The 14220-nt window shown below is 37.6% G+C and overlaps 1 protein-coding gene and 1 pseudogene across 1 annotated transcript; one reads left to right on the top strand and one right to left on the bottom strand.

The window, feature by feature from the left end:
* Or5al5-ps1 (olfactory receptor family 5 subfamily AL member 5, pseudogene 1) lies at nucleotides 822-1780 on the top strand (annotated as a pseudogene).
* Or8u3 (olfactory receptor family 8 subfamily U member 3) lies at nucleotides 12891-13850 on the bottom strand. Its single transcript, NM_001000304.1, has one exon. It carries the CDS (start codon nucleotides 13848-13850, stop codon nucleotides 12891-12893), a length of 960 nt encoding a protein of 319 aa, NP_001000304.1.
* Nucleotides 13851-14220: the final 370 nt, after the last annotated feature.

Below are 14220 nucleotides of genomic sequence, written 5' to 3'. Positions count from 1 at the left end.
CTACGTTTAAAAGCTCATTAAAAATGGTCCTAGTTATTGCTCTATATTCAGGCATATGAAGCATATGACAAATTTTTTTTTAGTGTTTTGCTATTCTCACCACCTAAACAAATTTTATAATGGCGATGACATGTACATTGTGAATATATATTACTTATGTTATGTATACATAAGTATGTATCATATTTATGTATGCATATATATTAAATATAAGGGATACATACGTATCCCCTCCATATTATATACATATTTTGAATAATAGCTAGGGAAAAATTAGTTAATAGATATACAACATTTTTAAATTAAAAAATTGCCTTGAATGTATGCAATACACATCATAAGTAAGTCAAAATCTGTTCATATCCTTTTATATAAATCTTCTTGTAGTCAACATTTTAAATTTTGTATTTTTATGCAATATATTCCAGATAATGGAGTAGAAATATTTGAAACTTTTCAAATTATTATAACAATTTACTATAGTATGTAATATGTAGTATACTAATTGTTATATAGTATATTTGTTTAAGTAATTTTTCAGTTGTCTAAGAAAGAAATAAGAGATAGCATATCTATACAAAGCTACAAAGAACTATCTTTCTATCGATAAATAATTCCCTACAGATCTGTACTTTGGAACTTATAAGCAACAAAAATGATTTGCTATAAAATCTTGCGAAATGTGAAGATATAACTAAGAACATGTCAACATAAGGTCGACTAATTAGAATTAACTCTTCTGCATGATTATACCCAAAGGAAGACAATCATTTGGAATAAGTTTGGTGAGGACTCTTTAGTAGCAAACACTTGTACAATCTATGGCTGAAGGTAACAGTTCAACAGTGTCTCAGTTCATCTTTGTAGGACTGACAGATGACCCAGAGCTTGAGATCATTCTTTTGCTGTGTTTCTAGTCATCTACTTAACTACTGTCTTGGGGAATCTAGGACTGATTATGTTAATCCACTTCAGCCCTCAGATTCATACACCCATGTACTTTTTCCTCAGTCACTTTGCTTTTGTTGATTTCTGTTATACATCCTCAGTTACTCCAAACACAATTATAAACTTCCTTCGAGAAGTCAAAAGTATAACCTTCTATGCATGTGCCACTCAGGTGTGCTGTTTCATCACATTTGCTGTTTGTGAAATGTACTTGCTGTCAGTCATGGCCTGTGACATGTATGTGGCCATCTGGAACCCTCTCCTCTATGCGGTCCTCATGCCTAGGAAGCTCTGTCTTCAGGTCATCGCCAGCACATACATTTATGGATTCACTGTGGGGCTTGCTGAGGCAGTGGCAACCTTCCACTTGTCTTTCTGTGGCTCCAATGTTGTCAACCATTTCTACTGTGATGATGTCCCCTTGGTTGCTCTCGCCTGTTCTGACACTCGTGTCAAAGAGCTGATGTTGCTAATCATTTCTGCCTTCAACATACTCTGTTCTCTGGTGGTTGTGGTTACTTCATATATCTTCATCATTTTTGCCATCCTGAGGATTCATTCTGCTGAAGGAAGAAAAAAAGCCTTTTCTACTTGTGCTTCCCACCTGACTTCAATCACCATATTTTATGGGACAATCATTTTTATGTACCTGCAACCCAAGTCAAGCCATTCTCTAAACACAGATAAAATTGCTTCTGTGTTTTATGTAGTAGTAATTCCCATGTTAAACCCATTAATCTACAGCTTAAGAAATCAGGAGGTAAAAAATGCCCTGAAGCGATTTTCTGATAAATTGTCTTTGACCATCCATTATTCCAGAAACTCTGGGTAGTAATCCGAAGATATTTAATTTTGTCTTATTTCAAGTAAAAATGCTGAGTGCTATAGTTCCAACATTGCATACTGAGCTCTACGAATCATTGGAATGGTACAGGTCATGCATGTGTGTATGTATACATATGTGTGTGCTATATGTGTGTATGCATGTGTGCATGTGTGTATATTCATATATATGTATGTGTATGTTTGTAAATGATTGTTTATTCATGGTTTTATGTGTACATACGTGCATGCATGTGTGTATGCATATATTTATTTTTGTGTAGGTCATGTTAAAATTGAGAGCCTTGCACATGATCTATAAGAGTTTAATTGGTGATCTACATATATATTTCTGTCGCAATTTATCGTAATTTTAGTAGGCACATCTTCATTATTAATTAAATGAATACATCATTTATATGCATTTACAGATACTTGCATATACTACTTACATTCGTGAATATAGTATATGGAATTAGAATCTATTACTGAAGTCTGTACAGTGTTGAACACTTCACCTTACTTTGTAATAGATAAACATCTTTAGTCATGTACTTCAACTTTATTGTATCAATAATCGACATATTAAAGTATTCAGACTTTTTAAAGTATTTCTGACTGTTTCTTTAATTACCATGTTTTCATAGCAAGGATTGCTTTTGCCTGGTTTCTGGTACGTGTGTAATTATTAGTTGTGAAGTAGTTAGAAATGGTATTCTTAGGCAAATGGAATGAACTAGAAAATATCATCCTGAGTGAGGTTACTCAATCACAGAAAAACACACTTGGTATGCACTCATGGATAAGTGGATATTAGCCAAAAAGCTCAAATTGCCCAAGATGCAATCTACAGACCACACAAACCTCAAGAAGAAGGATGACCAAAATGCAGATGCTCCCACTCCTTCTGAAAAGGGGAGAAAATATTCATAGGAAGGGAAATCAAAGTAGAGTTTAGAGCAGTGACTCAAGGAATGGCCATTCAGAGCCTGCCCCACATGTGCCATATATACAGCCACCAAAACTAAATAAGATTGATGAAAAATGCATGCAGAAAGGGACTGGATATAGATATCTCCTGAGAGACACAGCCATAGCATGTCCAATACAAAGGTCAATGCTAGCAGCAAAACACCGAGCTGAGAATAGGACCACCTTCAGGGGAATTAGAAGAAGTATTGAAAAAGTTGTAGGAGCTTGCAACCCCATAAAAACAACAAGGCCAACCAACCAGAGCCTCCAGGTACTAAACCAATACTGAAAGAGTATACATGGACTGACCCAGGGCTCCAACTGTATATGTAGCAGAGAATAGCCTTGTTGGGGCACCAGTGGAAGGGGAAGCCCTTGGTCTTGTCAAGGTTGGACCCCCAATGCATGGGATAAATGGGAGAGGGCAATAAGGGGGATGTATAGGGGAAATACCCATATGTGGGAGGGGAAAGGGAGGAAATGGGGGCTTATGAACAGGAAACCGGGAAGGGGAATAACCTTTGAAATGTAAGTAAAGAAATATGTAATAAAAAATTTAAGAAAAGAAATGGTATTCTTAACTTTAAATAAACAAAATGAAAATATAAAGTGTGTGCTAAGTTTTAAATGCTAAGGTACCAGAGAAATAGATACATATTAGTGGACAATGTTCTTGGCTATCCAAGACTAAGGATCTTAGTTCAAATCCTCACCACACACATTAAAAACCAAAATCAACATGTAACTGTATCTGTTTAACCCAACACATGAGGATCAAAGACAGGAGGAATCTTGCCCAATTATATTAGTCAGCGAGTGAACTAAGGATTCAGTGAGAGAAACAATTTCAAAATGTAAGGTGAAGAGAGAGGATACTATCCACTTTCTTCGTGTACATCCACAAATGTACACACATTCACATACATTGCATAATATTTTCACATATTTTCAAATAGTGTTTTAAGTTCCAATCAATAAACTATATAGTTCACTCATCAGCAGGAACTGAAAGAAGCCAGTATTATACTTAACAATTTGATTAATAAAAATAAGATTTATATAGTATTCACATTTTCCGTGTAAAATACCCTGCCATATTTTGTGAATTCTTTTCCTCTATTACTTCTGCATGATTCATCTAAATGAAATGCTTCAGTTAACATTTTCAATAGCTAGCTCAGAACGTATTTAAAGTAGCTTGTATAGTAGTACTGTATTATTCACTAACACACATATATCTAGCAACAGAATGGACTGTTATTTTGGATATATTTTTGTAAAATAATACAGATTAAGTTTTAAGTAGCTAAAGTATTGTTTATGGAAGTTTCAAGAATTCTAACTGGAAGGTCATAATCATGGGTTTGGATAGATTTCTACCAGACATGGTTTGAACTGCAGTTTTCAGCACGTAACCAGAGAGAAGTGGTAAGAAGCAAGAATAAAATTTACTTTTAATGTAGTCCCAAGGAGAAGGGAGTTCTGTCTGGAAACCACCAGGGTAAACTTTTTAGGAGATACTTAAAATAGCACAAGTCTAGTAGAGCATGAAGTCAGGCAGGAGATATGCACATCTGACCAATTTGGTCAAAGTGGAAACTGTTGGATCATTATCTTGGGTCTGGAATATGGCTGATGGCAAGGCTACTGTTTTGTTTAGAATTACACAATCTGGAAAGGATAAAATAGCAAACTGAGAGCAAAATTTGGTTTAATATGAGCTTAGATACTATTCCTGTGGTTTGAAACATTACATGAAAGAAGCAATGGCTGATAAATTATTATGATGTCCTTCCATATATCAAAACTGTCTTAGTTACACTTATTTTGATCATAGGCGAAAGTTAAGGTAAATTTAGTATAAATTTGAATTTTCTTCCTATTTCAAACCATTAAATGATTAAAATCTGTGCAGAATTGAGCAGAACTGCAAATAAAAGAACAGGGAAAGGAGCAAAGCTGTAGTGTGAAGCAGGAGACCTAGCATTGATCATATTTTTTACTAATTTGTCAGATATGTAGATACAACTGGAGATAACGATCATGCTAAACTCAGTCATCTACGAATTTCCCTTTACTGTATGGAGCTGTATGATATCTCATCTCCAAACTAGATTTAAATTATATCCCTTCAAAAGTAAATATGAACCCGATTCTGGTAGAGCAATTGGGAATCACCTCAATCTTTTCATTTCCACTTGGAAGGAAAATTCAGACAAAAGTCACCACACATACCCTTGTCTGCATTTTCCTGTCATTTGCTACCAGTGTTTTTTTTTTTCTTTTTTCAAACAACAATGGCCTGGTTCTTAGTAGTTGCTGTGAAGCCTAAAGATGTGTGTAGGAGGCAAAGTTTAGAACAGACACAGAAGGAACACCCATTCAGAGCCTGCTCCACATGTGGCCCATGCATATATAGCCATCCAATTAGACAAGATGGATGAAGCAACGAAGTGCAGGCGGACAGGAGCCGGATGTAGATCTCTCCTGAAAGACTCAGCCAGAATACAGCAAATACATAGGCGAATGCCAGTAGCAAACCACTGAACTGAGAACGGGACCCCCGTTGAAGGAATCAGAGAAAGGACTGAAAGAGCTTAAAGGGGCTCGAGAACCCATATGAACAACAATGCCAACCAACCAGAGCTTTCAGGGACTAAGTCACTACCCAAAGACTATACATGGATTGACCCTGGGCTCCAACCTCATAGGTAGCAATGAATAGCCTAGTAAGAGCACCAGTGGAAGGGGAATCCCTTGGTCCTACCAAGACTGAACCCCCAGTGAACGTGATTGTTGGGGGGAGAGCGGTAATGGGGGGAGGATGGGGAGGGGAACAGCTATAGAGAAGGGGAGGGGGAGGGGTTAGGAGGACGTTGGCCATGGAAACCGGGAAGGGGAACAACAATTGAAATGTAAATAAGAAATACTCAAGTTAATAAAGATGAAAAAAGATGTGTATAGGAAGGAGAGAAAACCTTGAGTGAATGTGTAAGTTGTGGATGCATTCCTGAATGACCATGTTTTACCAACAAATACCAGACAGTGCCTCAGACCTGTAGAAAATTTAGCAAAGCCTTCCTCTCATTGTATGAAGATATTAGCAGTGTGTGCAGAAACTAAGAGCCATAGGAGCTTCCTACTCTTTATCTGAGACTGCTCCAATATAGAGACCTCTTTCTAAGACTAACCCCTCCTCTCTACTGTACATCCTGCAGAAATTTCTGGTCACTTGCATGTTTAGTGCCTCCTTATCAGATTGAGAACAGCTTTTCTGTACATGGACATGTGCAGGTGTATCTGTCCTTCTTTAATTCCTTCACTGTTGTATGTAATTAGGTTATTAGGACCAAGCTATGCAGTATGAGGTTATATAATATTCCACATTTCCAAATACCTCTTCTTTTTACTACTCTGTACTTTTGTACATTTAGGCAGTTAAACAGAACAGAAAATATATGGATTTCCTTGAACTAATACTTAGAAAATTGAATTAAGACAAAATGAACATAGGCAATCATACATGCCTAAATTAAATGTTTGTTTTATATGTTGTAAGGCATACTTATTGTAATATTCATGTTTTTAATTTATTGATAAATCCTTGAGACTCAATGACTCTTCCTGAATACATATATAGTGACAGTTCATTTTCAACCAGTGATAAATTATTCTTTTTAGTGGATAAAATGATATAAAATGAATTAATACTTTGGGGGCGTAGTAAAGACATTTACTCATCACATCCACATGTTTGTAAATAACCATGCAATGAACAGCCTATAGAGAAGGCCCAGCCTTTAAGAACATTTGTGATTCTTTTGAGAATATGGAGTTGGTTCTTGCCATTCTTATGGAAACTCACAATATCCAGAACTTCAGTTTCAGGAGTCTGATTCCCTATTCTGGTATCTGTAGACACCAGGCACACACATGCTGGACAGACATTTACTCATGTAAAAAATAAAATAAACCAGCTTTTTAATCAATAAACTTATTATATCAAATAGAATAAACTAATAAGTGAATTAATCAATGTTCTATATTTGTAATAAGACCAATTTATGTATCAGTCAATAAATATCAATATATTATCATTATGGGGATTACTATAGGTATTTTAAACATTTGAATACAATAATTAAATATGTATCATTCATAAAGTGATCTGATTTATTAGGGTACTACAATCCACCCAATTAACACAATTTATATGTGAAAATATAATATAAAGGGCATTATTTTAATATAAATATGCACAAATATTTGATCTGCATTCGTTAAGATTACTTTTCTCCTGTAGATACACACACATGCACACACACACACACACACACACACACACACACACAGTCACACAAAACCAAATAAAGTTGTTACATTAAAATGGATTAGGGATGCTCCGTTTCACTGACAACAACAAACAGATGTTGTCCAATTCCTTAAGAGGTTTTACTCATCAACATATTTATTCATTATTTAAATACTCATATTCCTGAAGAGTAAATGTAAATGAAAATGTTTGAGTGTTACTATTTTATTGGCTTGAACAGTGTACAATATTCTTTTTTAATTTAATTTAATTTTTACTTACCTTGCATCCCATTTATTTACACCCTCTCGGTCACCCTTCCCAAAATCCTTCTCCCATCCCTCATCCCCATCTCTTCCCTCTTCAGTATCACTCCAGCCTGACACTTCAAGTTTCTGCGAGGCTATATGTCTCTCCAATTGAGGCCAGGCAAGGCAGCAGAACTATATAAACATATTCCATGTATAGACAACAGCTTTTGGGATAGCCCCCCATTCCATTTGTTTTTATGTTTGTTTGTCTGTTTGTTTTTTTCTGTTTTTTCCTTTATTGAATTCTTAATTTACATTTTAAATGTTATCCCCTTTCCTGGTTTCCACTCCAGAAACCCGATTTCCCAACCCCCACCTCATGCTTTTATAAGGGTTCTCCCTCACCCAACCACCCACTCCCTCCCAGTTCCCTGTCCTGACACTCCTCTACACTGAGGTATCAAGCACTGACAGGTACGATCTCCTCTTCTATTATTGATGCCCAACAATGCCATCCTCTGCTACATATGTGGATGGAGTCATACATTCATCCCTGTGTTCTCTTTAGCTACTGTTTTAATCCCTGTGAGGTTGGAGGGTCTGGTTGATTGACATTCTTTTTCTTGTTTCACAGTTGCAAGCCCCTTCAGCTACTTCAGTCCTTTCTCTTACTCCTCCACTGGGGACCCTGTTTTCAGTTCAATGGTTGGCTGTGAACATCTGCCTCTGTATTGGTCATGATTTGGCAGAGCCTCTCAGGAGATAGTTATATCAGGCTCTTGTCAGCATGCACTTCTTGGCATCAGCGATATTGTCAGGGTTTGGTGACTGTATATGGGCTGGATCCCCAGATGGGGCAATCTATGGATGGCCTTTCTTTCAGTCTCTGCTCCAAAGTGTCCTACTGACACTGTCCTTTGCCTTTCACAAGCTTTAAATTTATGTGAGGTCCCATTTGTCAATTCTTGACCTTAGAGCATAAGCCATTGGAGTTTTGTTCAGAAAAATTTTCCCTGTGCCTGTGTGTTCAAGGCTTTCCCCCACTTTCTCCTATTAGTTTGAGTGTATCTGGTTTTATGTGAAGGTCTTTGAGCCACTTGGACTTGATCTTTGTACAGGGAGATAAAAATGGATCAATTTGCATTCATCTACATACTGACTGCCAGTTGAACCAGCACCATTTGTTGAAAATGCTGTCTTTTCTCCACTGGATGGTTTTAGCTCCTTTGTCAAAGATCAGGTGACTGTAGGTGGGTGGATTCATTTATGTTGTTCTTTATGCATCTTCTCTGTTCTTTGAGCCTTCTTGGCCATGCCAAGCTGTCCTGAACAGCCTGTTATACCAAGAGAACATCCATTCTCCCACCACTTCTCCTCTACCACCATCAGACTCCTGAATCATACAGGTAGCCCGCTCCCCATACCCTGCCCATCTTCCCTGCTCTCTGAGCCCTCAGGGCCAAGCCAAGATGTCCTGACAATCATTAACCCAGGTAGACCTCCATTCTCCTGACACCCCCCTGCCCACCTTCTTTGGATCCAAGGCTACTATACCACACAGAACTGCATGTCCAGAAACATAAAGCCCAGGAATACCCATCAGAGACCTGCCACACCAGGACCATCAAGAACATCTAAGAACCAAAACCATCCAGATGGCTAACAGCCCTCAAAATAACACAATGAAAAAAAGTCAGGGCATATGACACCTCAAAACAAAGCTACCCCAATAGAGCAGGTCCTGGATATCCTAACACAACCAGAATGCAAGAAAATGGCCTTAAATCCAATCTTAATCTTTTCATTTTTATTGGTTATTGCACTTATTTACATTTATCCCTCTTCTCAGTTACCTATACACAAGCCTCCTATCCACCTCTTTCTGCCTCTATGAAGTGCTCCCTATCTGCCCACCCCCTTCTGCTTCAGTGCCCTAGAGGACATTAGTCCTCCACATGACTATAAGGCCCCTCCCAGTGATGCCAGATAAGGCAATCCTCTGCTACATATCCAGTTGGGGCCATGACACCCTCCCTCCCCCATTGTGTGCTCTTTGGTTAGAGCTTTAGGGGTCTGACTGGTTAATAATGTTGTTCTTCCTATGGGATTGCAAACCCTTTCAGCTTCTAGACAGGGTCTCTACAAGTTCTATCTCCCCTTTGTTGGGTATTTATGCTAATGTCTTCCCTTCTGGACCTTGGGAAACTCTTGAGTCCCTGGCATCTGTGACTTTCTAGTAACTACCCCACTGCTACACACATGCCTTCAAATTCCTGACCCTCTGTACTCCTCCCACATCTCCCATATCTGAACTGGCTCCCTTTATATCCTCCACCTCCTCTATCCCTCCGAGACTCCTCTCTCCCTCTACTTCCTGGAGATTATTTTCTGAGTAGGACTGTCCAACCTTAATTTTTTTATTATTTTGCATGTAATTGCAAATTTTTATATCATAAAACTACAGATGGCAAATTAGCATCCAGATCTGTTTTTTTTTTTTACTTTTTCTCCCTTTTATTGAAAGTAGGATTTTTTTCTCACACAAGATATCCAAATTACAGTTCCTCTTCTTCTACTCCTCTTAGCTACTCCCACATCTTTTTTGTTTCATCCAGATCTTTTTAAATGATACATATATTGTCTACATAATTTGTTTATCCTAAAAGTTCACAATTTTAGTGAGGCTGTATAGTTTTCATTAATTATATTAGATTCTTAAAAGTTACAATCTAACTACCTCAAGTGCTTTATGTACCCATATCCATAATCACATGTGTATACAGACATATAAATAATAATAGTAGTAAAAATATTTTAGATCAATATAAGAACATCACAAATACCATACATGGGAGTATAAAAAGTCATAATTTATTTAAACATACATTGGAACAAAAATTAATAATAATAATTTTGATGATTTGACTAAACAACCACATGTTGTTTACCTTATTCTTTGAAGGCGAATTCCAGAGACTATTCATTGGCTGTCTCACCTGCTCTGGAACTAGCTTTTTGCTATTGAGTAGACCAAGTCTTTAAGAACATTTTCCAAGAAAACCCTGCTTTATATTAATATGTTATTACTAACATTAAAAGAACATTACAAATAAATATAAAATCTTCAGCCCAATATTTAAGTATCACTGTGAACAATAATTCTGTGAAGGAAAAAGATACAAAAGACCAAGAAAACCAAAGTCCTTCAACTTCATCATAAACATTGTGAAGGTTTGTGTCTGCTTCTGAAAGAGTATAAACCGCGTAGTTCTGGTTTTCATGTTTGTGGCAAGTGAGGCTTTGTGTTCTTCCATCCATATAAGAATGTACATACAAACCACAGTAATGAAGGTAACCAGCTCCTCAGCTGTGCCTACTTGAAAATTAGAAGCCAAACACAATGGCTTAGAAAAAATCCAAGAACTCAGAGATCCAGGAAAGATCACAAATCTAAAGCCATTCTAGGTCACATAGCTCATTTGAAACTACTCTGAGATACATGAAGGAACTCTGTCTCAAAAAATCATGCAAACAATAACTAAAACACACAGAGAATTATTTCACCTCACCATTATTATAGCACTTTGTAGAATATATGACTCATCTACAAAGTAACAACAGAGAAGAAATAACCACCACAAGTTGACAGTCTTAAAGCCAATCTTACTGGATTGCTTTCAGTATTGCAATATTTTATAATGGAAAATAATAGGAGAAGAGCAACTGACTACCTTTCTGAAATATCCAAACAGTATAATCTATGAATGTATTTGAATAATTTGAAGACAAATAAATGTCATGAAAGCATATAGTACTTCTAATTAAATAAAGGAATAAATTTGCAAGTATAACTTTTTGATAAGCCATGTTCTTCCATTTTCATGTGAAAAAATTGTGGGAGACATGTTCTCATTGTTAGAGTGTTTTCTTAGGATGCATGAAGTTCTGGATTCAGTCTACAGCATGTCTGTAATCTCAGCATTCAAGAGCAGAAGCTTAATGATATTCTCTTCTATGTAATGATACATGATCAGCATGAACTACATGTGAACCTATCTCAAAAGAGGAACTGGAAGAAATGTGAGAGATGTCAGGAAAGTGAACAAAAATATATAGCAGGGAGAATGAGGAACTGGGGGTAGCCACTGGAGGGCTCCAGACACCAGGGAAATGTGGCTTCTAGGACCCAAGGGGGATGACTTTAGCCTAAATGCACAGAGAAGAGGGAGGTAGAACCTGTTGGGCCACCTCCAATAGATAGGCACGGGCCCTGCTGGAGGGATGGGGCCACCCATCTCAAAGTTTTTAACCCAGAAATGTTTCTGTCCAAAGGAAGGACAGAGACGAAAAATGGAACAGAGACTGAAGGAGAGGCCAATTGGTGACTGCACCAGCTGGGGATCCGTCATGTTTGCAGACACCAAACACAACACTGTTCCTTGTTCAAGAGGCACTTGCAGACAGGAACCAAGTGTGGTGGTTTCTTGGGAGCCTCCCCACAAAGGATACTTGGAGCCAACCATCAGGTTGAGGCAAAAAGACTGGAGGAACAGAGGGGATTGCAACCCCAATGGAAGAACAACATAGGTTGGCCTTACCATCCTTTTCTCCCAGAGTCTAGACCACTAAACAAAGAGTGTACCTGAAGGGATCCATGGCTCTAGATATATATGTAGCAGAGGATGCCCTTACATGACAGCAATGTGAGAGGAGGCCCTTGGTCCAGGACCTCAGAGTAGTGGGTGCTGGAGCAAGAGGAGGGAGAAGGCAGATTTGGGATAGGGGACTGATGGAGGGGTAACTGGGAAGTGGGATATCATGGGATGTAGAGCTGTTGGAGGGGTAACCGGGAAGTAGGATATCATTTGAGATGTAAACGAATGTAATGATTAATAAAAAGTTTTCTTTACATTTCAAAACCTAGCATCAGTATAATGTAATTATTTCATACCTTTCATTTCTGACAACCACAATTTTACAACTTTGCAGCATTCACATAGACACAAACTTGTTTGTACAAGGTCTATACAACCATGTACACAGTTAGGCAGATGGTGAATAAACTCCACAAACCTGGTACTTTTATTTTGTTATAATACATACTATTACTTGATTAAGTATCAGGGAGGTAACAGAAAACACAAGTGAATGAGAATTCTCCAAATCCCCATAGATTAATCTTTAGATTTGCATGAGAATATCCATATAACTGACACTAAACACCACAGTTGCTCCCAGTGAATTTGATTCTACACACTTCTAAAGATTGACCAATTTACTAATTTAGGATATCAAAATTAGTATTTCACAGTACTGACAATGGATTCACAGGCTTTTTCAGAATCCTGGACTTCATATAAATTTTCTTTTCTTGTATTAGACTAGTGATTACTATGTAAATTTTATACAGCTCCACCTATCAGGAAAATGCATTTTTCATATTAAGTTCCCATGATCTACTTGTATCCTCACAGAAAATGTCTAAGACTGTTAAAGAAAGAGAAGTGTTTTCAACTGCTTGGGGAAAAATTACAATTAAAAGATTGCTTTGTTTTCCTGCTTATACATAATAAAATATGATGTCATTATTTATTTAATTTTAATAATTTTAAGGTTTCATACCCTTTATCCAAAGCTTTCTTAGAGGCATCTTTAACCTCTTTGTTCCTAAGACTGTAGATGAGGGGGTTCAACATGGGGATCACCACTGTGTAAAACACTGAAGCCATTTTGTCTGTGTCCAGGGAATGATTAGATTTGGGTTGTAGATACATGAAGATGAGTGTACCATAGAAAATAGTAACAGCTACCATGTGAGAGCCACAGGTAGAGATGGCCTTGCGTCTTCCTTGAGTAGAGCGGATTCTCAGGATAGCAGCAATGATAAAGAGGTAGGAGGTAAGAACTATGGAAGAGGAACAAATCATATCAAAGCCAGCAAAAGCAAAGATGAGAATTTCCTTCATGTGTGTGTCTGAGCAGGACAAAGCTAAGAGGGGAAGGTCATCACAGTAGAAATGGTTGATTACATTAGGCCCACAATACGTCAAGCGAAAGGTGATGATTGTGTGGAAAAGGGCAACTAGAAAGCTGTACACATAAGGAACTGCCACTAATTGAATGCACACTCTCTTTGACATCAGTGTTGAATAATGCAAGGGACTGCAGATGGCCACATAACGGTCATAGGCCATAGAGGCCAGAAGGAAACACTCTGTGATCATGAAGGTAAGAAAGCAGCCCAGTTGTGTTGCACAAGCATGGAAAGGGATAGTGTTGCGCTCCACCACAAAGTTCACCATCATCTTTGGTGTGATAGCAGAGGAGTAACAGAGGTCAACAAAGGCTAAGTGACTGAGGAAGAAGTACATAGGCGTGTGGAGCCGAGAGTCAACCCTGATTATTACAATCAACCCAATGTTGCCTATAACTGTAACCAGATAGATTGTCAAAAACACTACAAAACATGGGACTTGGAGTTCTGGGCGGTCTGTGATCCCCTTGAGAATGAACTCACTGACATAGGAGATATTCACCTCAGCCATTGACTCTGGAAGATGGTGTAGATTTTACTGCAAGTGAAGAATGAAAATGACATTTCTCAGTGCTTCAGTGAGTCCTGGCAGAAAAAGGTTGTTGGTGTGTTCCTGCCATGAAGTATGTCACCCTGGTAGCATTTTAAGTATAGTCCTTCATTCTTACTACAGACCCAAGAGTTATTTTTCTGCAGAACAACAGCCTTCTAAAAAGTTACTTTTCCCCCCTTAAAAATAGTGGAAATGATTGTTAAATAAACATAACAAAATATGTGGGGAACTAAGCAGGAAATTTCATATTTTTCTGTCACTATTTTTAAACATGAAAAAGAAAAGCAGAAAAAATACATAATTTTCAAGCAGAAATATATTTATAGTC

This window comes from Rattus norvegicus, chromosome 3 (assembly GCF_036323735.1).
Source record: "Rattus norvegicus strain BN/NHsdMcwi chromosome 3, GRCr8, whole genome shotgun sequence".
Lineage (NCBI taxonomy): Eukaryota > Metazoa > Chordata > Mammalia > Rodentia > Muridae > Rattus > Rattus norvegicus.
Note: the sequence above shows the minus strand (reverse complement) of the source record. Positions and strands in the feature narration are given on the sequence as shown.